This window comes from Pezoporus wallicus, unplaced genomic scaffold (assembly GCF_028554395.1).
Source record: "Pezoporus wallicus isolate ANWC-B61680 ecotype Strahan unplaced genomic scaffold, APGP_CSIRO_Pwel_v1 scaffold_7392, whole genome shotgun sequence".
NCBI lineage: Eukaryota > Metazoa > Chordata > Aves > Psittaciformes > Psittacidae > Pezoporus > Pezoporus wallicus.
Genome location: NW_026639923.1, coordinates 41,577 through 56,833, shown reverse-complemented (window position 1 = coordinate 56,833; position 15,257 = coordinate 41,577). Strand labels below are relative to the sequence as shown.

Here is a 15,257-nt window from a genome sequence, read left to right as displayed (position 1 = left end):
ACGGCGGCCGCCGGAAAACAGCGCCGGGGCGGAGCCACGCTGCGGCCTGTAGGCTCCGCCCCTCAGCGTCACGATTGGTCCGCGGTGGGGAAGGAGGCGTGGTTACCCGGCCTCCGCGGAAAGAGCTTTGCGGTTCTCAGACGTGGTTGTGAGGGTGAAGTGGAGCGGGCGGGCGGAGAGTGGTGCTGCTCTGTTCCCCCAGACCCCGCAGGGAAGAGGCGGAGTTTGGGGGGCTGCCCTACCGGCAGCACGCCCAAGGGACCCCTGTGTTGGCACAGGGATACAGAGCGTGATGGGGGTGATGCTGTGCAGCTGAGACTGGCCAAGCTCATCACATCTTCCATGGGGCTGGGTGACAACCTGATGGGCCTTTATTCCTCTACGAGTCAGCCCAGCAGTGTGCCACGGCACAGGATGCTCCCCAAACACCCGAGCTGGTGGACAGAACATGAGTGGTGCAGTTAAGCAAGGAAAAATGAGATTACAAGTGCCATTTTCTGGCTGAAATTCCAAGCATGAACCGTTCAGACACAAAGGAGGGGTGGGAACTGCAGACAGCCCTGGGGAAATCACAGCAGGTCTGTCACAGCCATTCCCAGCTTCATGTTTTGCAGTGTTCTGGATGAGTTCCAGCACTGGAAAAGCGGAGAACACAAGGGAATCGTGGCAGGAGCTGGGTGAAATGGGATCGGTGCCTCAAATGGACCTGTAATCCGGCAGAAGATCTGTCAGCTTCAAACTGAACCTAGAAAAGGTCAAATGGGAAGTAAATGACAGGGTTTAATAGGGAGAGCAATTACCTGCCTGAGACAGAGCAGATTCACCCCCTTTCAACACAGGTGAGGAGTCTTTCTCAAAAACCCCACTCCAGTGCAACCGCAGGGTAATTACCCCTGATGCAAGAGCTGCAGACGTTGCTACCTGGGCTGGGCCAGCAGGAGATGGGAGCAGGCTGGGCCCTGCTGGTATTTAGCTGCATAAATCAGAGCCAACAATGAGGGCTGAGCTCCAACTGAGCTGATCCGAATGGGGTTTGGCAGTGTTAGGGTGGGAGGTTTAGGGAGAGCAGAGCATAGTTGGCATCTTTGCTGGATGCAGACCTGCAAGGAGTGGTGGGACCGGCTTGGGCACAGGTGCTGGTGGCACCTGGGAGCGCAGGACATGACCCTGCTGTCTCCATCGCATACTACAGCATCCCTTCACCTGCACCCCCAGGCACAGCTGGAGATGGCTGCTGGCCCCAGCTGCAATTATAGGGTGGATGAAACACCCACCTGGTGTTTATTGACCCACCTTGAATCACCAGGCACTTCACAAGTGGGGCTTTGTCATCTATTCTGAGGCCTTCCAGGGCTGCAGGAGTCCGAATGGAGAATGGGGTATGCTCAGCATCAAAGTCCAGCAGGGTGGGAAGGGTGGGGATGGAGCACATGGACCCCCACAGGCTGCAAGGAAGGGACCAGAGGCAGCATAGGGTCACCTCCTCGTCCATAGCCGGGCATGGGGAGCGCCTCTCTTCTGCAACCTCCAGTGCCTGCCAGCATGGACCCCATAGACTGTGCGGGAGAGATGCATCTGAAAGATGCTGTAACTGCTGGCTTGAGGCAGAGGGAATCGCCACAGGCAAAGGCAGTGCAATGTGGAAATCACAGGGAAAGGTGCATGTGGAAATGCATCCAAAGAAGGTGTCCCCAGCACAGTGGGTGCATCACTGAGAACCAACCAGGAGCCCCTTGCCTTTGTCTGTGCAAAACCTGCTTCTCCTTTCCCCTCTCCTCAGCCTTCCCCGTGAAGTGACTTTGTCCTGAGCATCCCTGTGCACTGGAGGGCATCAGGATGCAGGATTCGGCCCCTCTGCCTGCCCCAGGCTCCCCCCTTGCAAAATCAAAGCTGTGCTTGGCCTGGCTGTTTGCAGCCTTGTTTGCCTCCCCCTGCATTCCCTGCTCCGGGTGTTTTCCCATTTTTATCTTCCTGCACCGCCATATGGTGTGGGAACACAGGCGGAGTGAAGGCAGCCAGGGATGGCATCTCACCACTGGTGTTTTCCAGCCTTTCACAGAGGAGGAAGAGGAGGAAGCCTCTCTCCAGACACCCATTTCTGTGGGGGCTCGATGGGAGAAGGAGAGGGGCACAGCACCTGCACTCAGCACCCACTGATGGAGCAGCACAAATGGAGTGCCCTGATGATGGGCTCCAACTCAGGCATCAGGAGCCAAAGGGATGAGGAAACAAAGGCCAAGCTACATGGGGTGGTATTTAGGTGTGGAGTAGCTGCTGGTGGACTATTACTGGTTCCAGATTCATTCCAGGTGTTGCTGCTTTCCCTTTTGTACAGGCAGGCAGTGGGCAGACACCTCGGCCAGGCTCAGCTCCCACCTCTGGAGCTTTCAGTTCACGTCCATGGAGGTGTTGGTGCTGCAGGTCCATGGGTATGGAGACAAACACCTCTATTTCCTCTCCCAGTTTGTACATTTTGGCTACACCGGGGTTATCAAGGCCCTGAGGTGCATGGTGTCATGTGTGGAAGCACAGAATGGTTTCGGTTGAAGGGACCTTAAAGCTCATCCAGCTCCAAGCAGGCACCCCTTCCACTAGAGCAGCTTGCTCCAAGCCCTGTGTCCAACCTGGCCTTGAGCACTGCCAGGGATGGGGCAGCCACAGCTTCTCTGGGCACCCTGTGCCAGTGCCTCAGCACCCTCACAGGGAAGAGCTTCCTTATATCCAGCCTAAATCCCCCCTGAAGGTGCTCAAGTGCTTCTGGTTTTGTGGGTGCACTCAGTGCAACTGCCCCAGAAGCAGTCATTATGGCACCGGCACAGCACCAGTCCTGTTCAATACCAGTAGAGCAGGGCAGCAACAGCGCATCACCAGTACACTGGGGCCAGGACCAGTGCACCAATCCAGAACAGCACAGCACCAATACACTGGGACAGGACTGGAGCACCAATCCAGAACAGCACAGCTCCAATGCACTGGGACAGGACCAGTGCACCAATCCAGAACAGCACAGCACCAATACACTGGGACAGGACCGGAGCACCAATCCAGAACAGCACAGCTCCAATGCACTGGGACAGGACCGGAGCACCAATCCAGAACAGCACAGCACCAATACACTGGGGCAGGGCCAGTGCACCAATCCAGAACAGCACAGCTCCAATACACTGGGACAGGACCAGCGCACCAATCCAGAACAGCACAGCACCAATACACTGGGACAGGACCGGAGCACCAATCCAGAACAGCACAGCTCCAATACACTGGGACAGGACCAGTGCACCAATCCAGAACAGCACAGCACCAATACACTGGGACAGGACCGGAGCACCAATCCAGAACAGCACAGCACCAATACACTGGGGCAGGGCCAGTGCACCAATCCAGAACAGCACAGCACCAATACACTGGGACAGGACCAGTGCACCAATCCAGAACAGCACAGCACCAACACACTGGGACAGGACCGGAGCACCAATCCAGAACAGCACAGCACCAATACACTGGGGCAGGGCCAGTGCACCAATCCAGAACAGCACAGCACCAACACACTGGGACAGGACCGGAGCACCAATCCAGAACAGCACAGCACCAATACACTGGGGCAGGGCCAGTGCACCAATCCAGAACAGCACAGCACCAATACACTGGGACAGGACCAGTGCACCAATCCAGAACAGCACAGCACCAACACACTGGGACAGGACCGGAGCACCAATCCAGAACAGCACAGCTCCAATGCACTGGGACAGGACCAGTGCACCAATCCAGAACAGCACAGCACCAATACACTGGGACAGGACCGGAGCACCAATCCAGAACAGCACAGCTCCAATGCACTGGGACAGGACCAGTGCACCAATCCAGAACAGCACAGCACCAATACACTGGGGCAGGGCCAGTGCACCAATCCAGAACAGCACAGCACCAACACACTGGGACAAGACCGGTGCACCAGTCCAGCACCAGTACACCGGCACAGAACCAGTACACCAGTCCAGCAGCAGCACAACACCACTCCACCGGCTCAGAGAACCCAGTACAAGGCCAGGGTTCCCCTGGCAGACGGCACAGTGGGGCAATACCTGGTGCTGGGCCACAGTACAGCACCAACAAGCCAGTTCAAAGCACCCAGTGCTGTGCAGCGGGGCCACATTTGGGGGGGCCACTCCCGTGCCCTCCCGCGGGGGGGCGCCGTGCCCCGCGGGTGCTCCCTTTAAGGGTGCGCTGTCCCTTTAAGAGCCGGACGGCTGTACCAAAACAAAACGGCGGCGCGGCCATTGGCTGGGCCGCGGGCACGTGGCGCACAGCTGGTTTCCTGCGGCCGCGCGCCGGTGCCAGCCCCGCGGCGGCGCGGCCCGGCCCGGCCCGGCCCGGCTTGACCCGACCCCGCTCCGGTGCTCGCGTTACCGGTACCGGGACCCGGTGCTCCTGTGCCGCGTTCGGCATTAACGGAGCCCCGGCCCAGCCTAACCCAACCCAACCCAACCCGGCCATGGCGCACTCGGCGCCGCTCGGCCTCCTGGAGCAGGGCTGCCCCATCCAGGTGGAGCACGATCGCAAGCGGCGGCAGTTCACCGTGCGGCTCAACGGTAAGGAGCGGGGCTCGCTGGGGGGTTACCGACCCCGCTCCGACCCGGGTTGTACCCCCTGGGGGTCCTAATCCGCCCTTCTTACCCCTGTTGGCTCCCCCTTTTCTCTATCCCCCGAACACTCCACCCTGCCACCCGCTCTCCGTCCCTCTGTGTCCCCCTCGCGATGCTCTTCCGTGCCCCCGGTTCCTGATATCCCCTGCATCGTTCCCAACCCGTGGGGTCTGGGGCTCTCTTGGTTGCTGTGAGGAGCCCCACGTTGGCACAGGTCGGTTTGGGGGGCACCAGCTTGCCCCCACCAGGAGCAAGGGGCTTTGGTCGGTGTTGGGGATGTGCCTCTGTGTGTGTGAGCTGCTCGGTGGGATCCCTGTAGAGAAGCCCTTGGGGGCTTAGGGGGCCCAGCACTGTGGGTTCAGCAGGACCCACAGCACCATAGCCACAAGCATCAAGCCACAAGTAGGACCAGGGCTGGGGACCCCTAATGATGGGGTGACCCCCCGCAACAGCTCTGCCATGTGTAGGGTGGACTGAGCAAAAGCAGTAGGTAACACATCAGTTTTTCTATGGCACGCTGATTCTTTTGTAGCCATCCTCTTAATGGTTAATCCCAAATATTCCACCATCCCAACCTCTTTTCGCTGCCCATCTGTCGTGCTGAGAGCTACTCTGGATAAAACAGGCTGCCTCGCTGCCCTGCAGAAATTGCAGGGTAGTTGTCTCCTAAAAAATAGCTGGGTAGCTCAGAATGACACCGGCTGTAGGAGCATTCCCAATGAAACAACAGGAATAGGCTGGGGTTTATTTTAGGCTCTTCCTCCCCCCCCCCATCCCATTTTCATTTCAACCACTAATTACAAAGTGCAGGCTGGAGGCTCAGCAGTGGAGGAGCGAGGAAGGAGGAGACGTGTGTGATGGGTGCGGGGAAAACAACCGCTCCAACTGCTTGTTTCAAACAGAAGGAGATCAAACAAGGTCCCCTGTTGCCATTACAAGAGCTGTGACGCAGCGTCGTCGCCCTCGGTGAAGTTTGTGTGCGCACAAAGAGAGCGTTTCCTTCGGGAAGCGTGATCTCCTTATCGTGGTTCGCCATAGAAAACCTCAGCTGGCCACACTGTGGGATGAGTTGGGTCTGGAGAAGGGGAACTTTGAGAGGATCCGCAGTGGGAGTCATGTGGGAATCGGCACAAACAGCTCCAGAAGGGGATGACCGCGGCTTGGGAAGCCTCAGTGTTGTCTGTGGATCCGCCAGATCAGGGTTGTTTCTCTGGGAGTTCAGTGCCGGCCACGCAAGGAAGCTGAGCCGCGTCCTGGCGTGACGGTATTCCTGCTACCGGGCTGACTGACATCCACGCGGAGCGGGTGATCCGTCCCTCCTCCTCCTTAGGCATGTGCTGATGACAGGCAAGCCCTGGAAGGTGCTCAGGCGATAACCATCTCTGGGGGAGTGCCTGGCAGGGTGTTTATTTCCTGTGCTGCTCTCTTCATCGCTGCTGGCACGATGAGCGTCAGTGGTGCCGAATGTTCCAGCTGGTTTTCCACGCTGCACTCAAGGGAATGACAAGAAACGGGTCAGGTTTTAGTGCCGAGGGGCCCTGCGTGTCCCCCTGAAAGGGAGCGTGGCAGGGATGAACTGCAGCCTCTGGCGTGAACTCGTAGTTAGCTGTGGGCTCCGGGATCAGCTTGTATCTGCTGTCTTGGTCCTTATCTTAGGTAGACGCTGAGTGTGGGTGATGCTCTGGTGCATGGGGCTCGTGGAGCAAGGAGCCAGGCTTCGCTGGCCTCTGTTCTGAGGGGTGGGTGGCTTACGGTACTGTGATGTTGGGTAGTGTATAGTATGCATTATAGTACCTAATGTATAGTATATATCATAGTATATAGTGTTAGTATATATCACACATAATATATATATTACCTATTAGTATATATAATATAGTATTAGTATATACAGTGCAGTATATATAATATACTATGTATTAGTATATATAATATAGTATATATTAAAATATCACCACTTTCCGTGGTGATCTTCTAATGGAAATCCCTGTACAAGAGGCCTGAGACACTGTGAAAGCTGTGAAGTGGTTGTGAAAGTGCTGGTTTTCAGCATCATCCTGTGTTTGCCTCTGCACCCCCGGGTAACCTCATGGGAGGGTAACCTCATGTGTCAACTTCCTCCTCGGACACATGAAAGATGAATTGCATTTGGTGTTTTCTGGGTTGCCCTGGCTTTCCCTTCTCTGCTCTTGCTTCCCCTTCTCACCTCACTGCTGCACATGGCTCCTAAAGCTCTGATGGAAGCAGCTGCTTCGCTTTAACACATCCCCTTTCTCCTTGCATCCCAAATGCATTGGGAAGCTGGAAGTAAAGCTGATTACAACCAGACCTCACCGAGCTTGGTTATCCCTCTGAGGGGAGGGTAGGAAGAAGCCCAACTGGATTTGTAATCGCTTGAGATGTGACTAACAGCACGAGCGAGCCAGAAACCTCCCCGTGTTAGCGACTGTGTTGGAAAACATCAGTTTGACAAAGCTGAGAACTTCCATGGGAATCGGACAGGCTGGTTTAGTCAGGAATAGTTGGGGATTTTTGAGATCCAAGCTAGCATTTCTGGTCAAAACAAGAAACCCAAAGAGACCTCGCCCTGAAGGAGTCGGTCATTCCAGCTGCTGGCACAGCTGCCTTGGGGCAGGGGACCTGCCTTGCTACCCATCAAACACATCAGGCTCTCCGGTGGGGAGATGGGCTCACCGCATGCACCAAGCGGCTCCAGATCCAAAGGGATGCGTGGGCTCCTTGGATACCCACACTCCTGCTCATCCAACCCGTGGGTGCAGCAAGCCACACTTCCCAAACCTCCTGCTCTTCCCCAGCCGGGTTTGGGCAGGATCCAGTGGCTGGAAGCTCCTGCTTTGCCCGCTGCAGAGCTGAGTCTTCGGAGCTCATTGTCGGGAGTCCAGGCTTGTATTTATAAGGAAAACTGGAGCCGGTTGTGCCTTGGTGCTTTCCTCACTCACCACTGGGGCAACTGCACCTCCTGGAGGGGCAACTGCACCTCCTGGAGGGGCAACTGCTGAGTTTGCAGTGGGGATGAAGGGATCCGGTCACTGCATCAAGACAGGCACCCCCTAAAGGGGGCCTACAGGAAACCTGGAGAGGGGCTTTGGACAAGGGCCTGTAGGGACAGGCCAAGGGGAATGGCTTTAACCTGCCAGAGGGGAGACTGAGATGAGCTCTTAGGCAGAAGCTCTTCCCTGTGAGGGTGCTGAGGCGCTGGCACAGGGTGCCCAGAGAAGCTGTGGCTGCCCCATCCCTGGCAGTGTTCAAGGCCAGGTTGGAGCAAGCTGCTCTAGTGGAAGGTGTCCCTGCCTGTGGCAGGGGTTGGAACTGAGTGAGCTTTAAGGTCCCTTCCAAACCACTCTGTTTCTGTGCCATCCCCATTCCTCCTGTGCTGCAGTCACCTCAAGAAAGCTCCTAACCAGGAAACTGCTTCAAACCAGGATTCCCCCCCCCCAGTGCTGCTCCTGTGAGTGAGGCCCCTCCGTGGGCTGCACCATCTCCACTCGGCTCTGTCTGTTGTACTCTGTTGTGTTTTCTCTCCCTAGTAACGTGCCCCTGGCTCCCTGGGGATCAAGGCCAGCTGACAGTGTGCAGCGAGCTCCAGCCTGGGATGCGCGAGCTCCCTGGGACATCTTGTCCTCTTGGATCGCCTCACGTGCAGCTTTCAGCATCCTCCTTTGGGCTCCGCAGCCAGAGGAGCTGAGCTGCTGCCTGCCTATGGGTTTTCTTAGGTCTGAGAGTGGGAAACGGGGCTGGTGTCTGTTCCCTTCTCCCCATTGTTGTCCAGGAATGGCTTCGCAGCAGTGCTATAAGGAGGCTGGAGCTCAGGGGCTGCCTCCAAAGGCTGGCAACTGCTCAACCATGAGCTCCCTGGGCTCGCAATGGTGTATTTGGGCTGGGGCCAACATAGAGGGACAGGGAGAAGACAGTGGGAGAAGGGTCAGTGAAGGGTGTGCTGGAGTGGGATGTCTGTGTCTTTCTGGATGATGCCGTGCCCAGCTGGGGCTGGGCTCACTGCTTGTTCCCCTGAGGCTCATGAGCCACCCAGCCTGGCGACTGGTGTCTGTCAGTGCTGCCCAAAGCCGTCCGCCCTGCTTGGGTGGAAGTTCCGTCCCATGATCCCAATGGAGAGCAAGTTGTCCCTTGCCCCCCTTTAAAGAAAGCTTCCCTTTCCCCATGCAGCCCGTGGTTGAAGGAGGGCAGGCTGAGGACCAGCCCTGCTGCCGCTTCCATCTCTTGCTCCTCTTTCTTGCTGTGCTGATTTGCATTGACTCAGACTTCCTTGAAGCTGAGGCGCTGTGCAGGGGAGTGTCTGCGAGTCCAACATCTCACCCAGCGCGATGAGGCTCAAGGGTTAAGACCTGAGTCTGTTTTGCCAGGCTCTATCTCCCCAGGCTGATAAAATCCCTGCTCCGAGGTCCATGGGATAAGACAGGCAGGTGGGAGGCTGGCTCGTGGCATCCCAGTTATGCCGTGTTTTGGTGTGGTTTCTGTGTGCCCCCTCTTTGGGATTGCAATAAGCTGGGGTTGGGCTGCTCCTGCTTCCAGCTCCCCCAGCTTTGCTGGGAACATTCCCCATGTCCAAGGTGCCACATAGCAGCAAGGCTGGGTTCTTCCAGCGTTGTATTGCAGCAAGGTGCTTCTGCTCCTTCCTCTCTTCCCTCCAGCCCCAGGGAAGTCTGTTAGTGGGAAAACAAGGGTTATGTCTGGCTCATTGGAGAGCTAGAACAGCCCAGATTTGGGGTACAGCCTGCTTCACCCTGCTTCTCCCAGGGGCTCTGGGTCCCAGTGGGAACGGTGCAGAGAACGTGTTCAGAGCAGCTGCTCTTGAAGGAAATGGGCTTCCCGTTGGCTGGTCCTTCCCTTCCCTTTGTGAGCCATTGGCAACCTTCAGCCTTGCTCAGCAGAGGAAGCGGGATCTCCATCTCCTTTTGGATCCCGGCTTGTGTCTCCTTTGTTATCAGGGCTTTCTCCCACCTCCAGATGTGTGTATCCAGCTGTGCCCAGCGTTCAGGTTTGTTCCTGCCCAGAGAGGGCTTGCAGGGGGTGTTTGCGGTGACCTTTGAGCATAACCACTCACCCCTGGCTATCCTCCCCATCAGCTCCTCCTGCAGTTGTGGTTCTGCATCACCCACAGCAGGGAGCTGGAGGTGAGGGACTGGGAGACTGCACAGCCAGCAGCAATCTCCTCCCAGGCTGTCAGTGTCACCTGCAGGCTCCTCACCAAACCCTGTGTCCTAAGCATCCCTGATTTCATGTGCTGTGTGGCTCAGGGTCCCATCACCAAGGTGAGCACATCCAGATGTGTTTGAGTACTGAACTGGGATGTTCTGCACTGGGACCAGTTTCCCACAGCATTGGCAGTGCTGGTTTGCTCTGTCAAGCCAGCTGTAAAGTCCTTTGGGCTCTGTGTGTGTGTTCACCTGTACACTGGGGGCATCTTGTTGGCTGGGGGCTTGTGATGCTTCTGTGGTCCAGCAGACAGGAGGGAAGGTCTGTCCAGGGCAAATCCAAGGTCTTCCAAGCACTGCATCATCTTCTGTTTTGAATGCCTTTGTGTGTGTGATCATTCTAAACAGATCATATATAAAGAAGTATATGAAGAAGAAGATGCTTTTTGCTCTCTCATCACCCGGAGAATTTAGTTCCAAACTTATCAGAGCTTCAGGCAGAGCCTATGGCAACTTCTGCCCCAGGAGCAGCGCAGAGCAGAGTGGAAGGGCTGGAGCATGTGAAAGCCGCCCTTGTCAGAGCATTTTACAGCCTTCAGTGCTGCCAGCTCTGCCAAAACCACCTCTGAGAGGTGCCTCTAAGGGAGCTGCCACTCACCGTGGCACGTCTGACAGGAGGCTTTGCCTGTGCCCCGACCTGGGGCTGTCCCTCCAGTGAGACCGGTCTGTGCTGCTGGGGAAGAGCTGGGCTTGCAGTTGCTCCCTTGGCTCTTCTCGGGTGCCCTGGATCCATTGGTTCTCCCTTTATTCCCCACTCAGATTTGCCGCTGTAAAATGGGACTATAGGATCTCATCTGCATTGGGCTTAGTAACAGGGAAGAGGCAAGCACCCCTTCAGCCCCTTCCCCACTCTGTTATCTCTGCCCATCCCAGTGCTTTACCCCAAAACCCTCTGTCCTAAGACAGAGTGGGGCATCTGGCATCTATAGGGAGACTAAAGGGGCTTGGCTTTATGGTGATGTAGAGGCTGAGAGGGGCAGGACTGGTGCCTGGAAATACCCAGGGGAACAGCAGGGAGGGGAATTATTTATGTCCATCCCAGAACAATGTTGGCACAAGGAAGAGTGGGTAGAAAGCAGCAGGAATAAACTCGGGCTGGAAATGCAAAGTCTTCCATCCAACGCAGGGGGATTGAATCGCTGCCTAAAAGGAGCAGGAACCAAAAAAACCTGAGCTGCTTCTCTCGAAACACAATTCAAATGGGCTCATTCCTGGTGCCTCACAAATACAGGGATGGGGTGGAGCTGGCGGCTGAAATGCAATTGAAATACAGAGCATTGAGCTCAGTGAGAGCATATAGTGAGTAAATGCAGGGGAAACTTGTGGCCCTTAGTGGAGGGAAAGGAAAGGTTCCCGTTCTTTGAACTGAGCTTGTGTCTTAGATTGGAAACTTGCCTATCTGAAACTGGCTTTTAAACGCAGCTGCCCTCTAGACCTCAAGTGTTTGCTTTTGCATTGAAGGCCAAGCTCAGGCTCTGCAGATGAAGCCAGAGGGTGTTTTTTAGCTCTCCTCTGGTTTACACATGTGCTGAAATGTCTTTTTTCCTGTAACTGAGCTGCTGTGAGAAAGGTCAGGGTGTTGTAACAGGAAGCCTCTGTGTGTGTGTGTGTGTGTGTGTGTGTGCATGTAAATGTGCGTGCACAAACCCCCTCGCGTGCCTATGGGAGCTTTCTGGTGTGTTTATGGGATTCACCTCTCCCAAAATGTCTCTGTCCTGCTGCAGGTCCGGGCTGGGAAGTCTTGTCCTGTTTCATGCCATGACACAAACACTGTGCTGTGGAGAGAAGGGAATTGGCTGTCCAAGTGGCACCAAAAGCAAAGTGTCCCCCACAGCACCACAGCCATTCCCATGGGCACAAGGGCTGTTGTATCAGTCCCAAAGCTGCTCATCCCCTGCTGTGGGCTCCATCCTGGTGGACCAGGAGCCCGGGGCTCCCCAGGGACATCCCAAGCCTCATCCCTCTCTCTCACACCCCCAGGTTGCCACGACAAGGCAGTGCTGCTCTATGAATACGTGGGGAAGCGGATCGTGGACTTGCAGCACACGGAAGTCCCAGATGCCTATCGAGGGAGAGGAATAGCCAAGCACCTCGCCAAGGTACAGCCCCGGCCACCCAAAAGGGCAGAAGCCATGGCTAGAAAGCCTGAAGCCCCATCCCATCCCATTGGAATTGAATGCATGCCCCCTGGGAACTGACTCTGATCCAATGGGAGATGGGGCGGCTGGCGGGGCAGATGGGAATCTGTGGTCAGGCATTCCTATTTCTGGTGGTGAGAGGGACTGGGTGGGTGTCAGCATGTCCAGCTGCTCAGCCAGGCTCTGCTTTTCCTCCTTGCAGCAAACAGCCCTCACACCCACTTTGATGCAGCCCCTCTCCTGGGGGCTGGGTCCCCTCATCTCAAAGCTTCAAGGTCCCTGTAAGCCCCTTTCCGGCCCTTGAAGCCTGGAGCCTTGCAGGGAGAGCTGAGGAGCCACAAGCACAGTGGTGGTGGGGACTATGGGGTGATGCTTTGGGGTTACAGCTACTCCCTGGCCCCATAAACCAGGCAAAGGGGTGACAAAGGTGGCCTTTATAAGATATGGCTGGGTCACCTGCAGTGCCAGCCATCCACCAGGCTGGATGCATTGAGGGTTACCCAGGGGGTCCCTGCACATCTCTTGTTAAACTGGGGACCTAGTGGTACCACAGAGGCTGTGGCAGGATAACTGTGCTCTGCTCCCATCCTCTCCCTCCATCTGCCTCATACAGGGGATACATGAGGGCAACCTCCTGCTCCCTCAGTCGCATGTGGGGTGCAGGAGTCCGGACCCCTGTGAGCCTTCAGAGGAGAGCATAGAGCTGAGGGTGCTGGTTGTAAACCTTGTGTCCTCTCTGACTGCTTGCAGGCAGCCCTGGACTTCGTGGTGGAGGAGGACCTGAAAGCTCACCTGACGTGCTGGTACATTCAGAAGTACGTCAAGGAGAACCCCCTGCCGCAGTACCTGGAACACTTGCAGCCTTAAGGCAGGACTGCTCCGACACCAGCGCTGTCCCTGACTGTTCAACGCGGCCTTCGCTTCTCTGCCGTCTCAGGAAAACCCCTTCCCACACTCACAATTCCCTCTCTTTTTTAAGTGCATCCATGTGGTGCATGAGTGTGGGCACAACCTCCTCCTCTCTGCCCACGTGCGAGCGTGGCTGCTGGCTCCAGGCACACGCGGTGCCTCTCGGTGCTCTTGCCGAGCCAGGCGATGGAAGAGGATGATTCTTCCACCAAACTCCATCACAAGAGCAGGGGATGAGCCGATCTGCCCCTCATCCTGTCCCCTTTGCCTGGTGACAGCTATGAACTTGCTGAGGGATGCTGGTTGGGGTGGTCGTGGGGTACCAGCTCCCCTTTCTTCCCAGCAGGTGGGGGAGATGCTATGGATGAGGCCTTGTGGGACAGAGGGAGGTGGCAGGTTCATCCCCTGCAGCATCTGTTGAACACTGAGCATTGCCCAAGCCCATGTGGAGTACAGATGAGAACGTGTGGGCCGTGATGGCACCATTGTGGAGACACTGGGATGGTGACACCTTCAAGTCTAGAGACGGGAGCCACGTAAGGAGTGGGTTTAATCTACAGGGGCTGTGGCAGAGCATATGCAATGTGAGTGCGCAGAGGAAGAAAGGCAGCTGAGTTGCAGATGCTCCTCCCTGGAGATGCCAGCTCCTGCCCAGCCTCCTATACATAGCCCCAGCATGGAATCTCCACAGGGTCATGGCCATCGTTCGTGTCTCTGCTCCCTGCTGTCGGTGTTGACCGTGCTGGTGTGGACAAAGCCTGCTCAGGAGAAGAGCACCAGCCTTGGCCTAAGCAATAAGGGGACACCCCCTGCTTTTGCAGGCACCAGAGTGGTTTCCTGCAGCTGAAGAGGAAGGCTCCCCTCCATCTCCCTCAACTCCAGCTCTGCACCCACATCGTAAAAGCCTGACCTGTCATTGTGTCCTGACAGCAACAGGGGTAAGGCCTCTGGGACTTGCTCCTATCCCATCTCCAGGACCTGATGCTGGAGCCGCCTGCCTCCACTTGGATGCTGATCACTTCTCCTTACAGCCTTTGGAAAGGAGCCCTGGCTCAGGGCATTACCTGCCTGCTCACTGCCCCCCACACAGCTCCAAGCCCAGGGTGCTCAGCCAGCAGCAGGAACACCCTTGTGCTGTTACCTCCACAGATGATGACCCTGTAGCACAGCTCAGCATTGCCGCAGTTGGATGTAGAGGTAACACTGTGATGGCACTGCCTGCTTCTGGCTTCCTGCCTCTGCTGCCTTGCCCAGGCTTGCCGGGGCCTGAGTTACACCCCAGAGCATCTCCCCTTGATCCCAGGGCTGGGCTGTGGTGGGGACACCTGCGCTCGGCAGCCTCAGACAGAAGCAGATAAGGAGCCTTTCACCTGGAGGTCAAATCCAGCCCCAGCTTATCTCTCAGAAGGGACTAAAGTTTACACTCTGTGCCACGCACTGAATGAAGCCCAGGCCAGGAGGCAGCTCAGCTCTCTCCCAGTGCCCAGCACCAAGCCCATGGCAGCAAAGGCAAAAGCTCCTACACCCTGGTTGCATTGGTCAGAGATGGAAACCCTGTGCCTGATCTCGGCCCTGAGCTGTTCCAGCCCTGTTCCTTCTGGCTTGAGGCTGCCTGCCTCTGCTTTTGGGCTGCCCACCACCAATATAACACAGCCTGTGTCCATCAAGCAGACCCATCTCCAGCTTGAGCTGCTCAGGAAAGGCATTGGGCTCAGCCCTGCCACTGCCTCACGTTTCTGCCCTCTTGCTGCTTATTTCAGCCAGGATGTGACTTTCAGGGTGGCTTAGAGGGACTGGGAAAGGGTTGCAGGTAATGAGTTAAAAGGGCTCAAGAAGAAATCTGGGCTGCTAAATATTCACTCTTTCATATGCAAAAAACACTTCAACATGCAGTTACAGGAGCAAGGCTGGCTCTGTCACAGCAAGCAATGACAGAGCCATCCCTGCTCTTGATCTCAAGGTGAAGCTGAACCATGTCCTCTCTTGCAAGCCAAGATAAGACACTGTTGTATCGTTATCACAGTGGGGCTGGGCGCTTGGAAGAGATGTGTGCCTGGCTGCCTCATGGGAGCAATAGCGTGAGCCCAGTGCCGCAAGCCTCTGCCCTGGTTTTGTGCTCGCTTCCACTGTGTGACAGTTCCAGAAGTACCATTGCATCAGCTGCATGAGAGCAGAGGGTGTGCTGTGGTTGCTGCAGTATCCCAGCATCCCAGCTTGGCTCTGGAGCCCTTCATGCTGCTCTGACAGGAATCTCATGCTTCCCAGCGCTGGATCACAAGCAGCTGCCTTAAATCAGGCTCAGCACACGGTCTCGCTGCTGCTTCCCTTCAAGG

At 56.3% G+C, this 15,257-nt stretch overlaps 1 protein-coding gene across 1 annotated transcript; it reads left to right on the top strand.

Annotated features, from left to right (window-relative positions):
• Window positions 1-4,461: 4,461 nt before the first annotated feature.
• Window positions 4,462-13,402, top strand: NATD1 (N-acetyltransferase domain containing 1). Its single transcript, XM_057416835.1, has 3 exons — window positions 4,462-4,589; window positions 11,858-11,976; window positions 12,766-13,402. Exons 1-3 carry the CDS (start codon window positions 4,493-4,495, stop codon window positions 12,880-12,882), a joined length of 333 nt encoding a protein of 110 aa, XP_057272818.1. The 5' UTR covers window positions 4,462-4,492; the 3' UTR covers window positions 12,883-13,402.
• Window positions 13,403-15,257: the final 1,855 nt, after the last annotated feature.

Bases quoted from the DNA above. Each gene is read 5' to 3' on its own strand.
- NATD1 (XM_057416835.1), top strand. From the start codon at position 4,493: ATGGCGCACTCGGCGCCGCTCGGCCTCCTGGAGCAGGGCTGCCCCATC. The intron at 4,590-11,857 runs GTAAGGAGCGGG...TCACACCCCCAG, and splicing joins GTTCACCGTGCGGCTCAACG to GTTGCCACGACAAGGCAGTG. The intron at 11,977-12,765 runs GTACAGCCCCGG...GACTGCTTGCAG, and splicing joins TAGCCAAGCACCTCGCCAAG to GCAGCCCTGGACTTCGTGGT.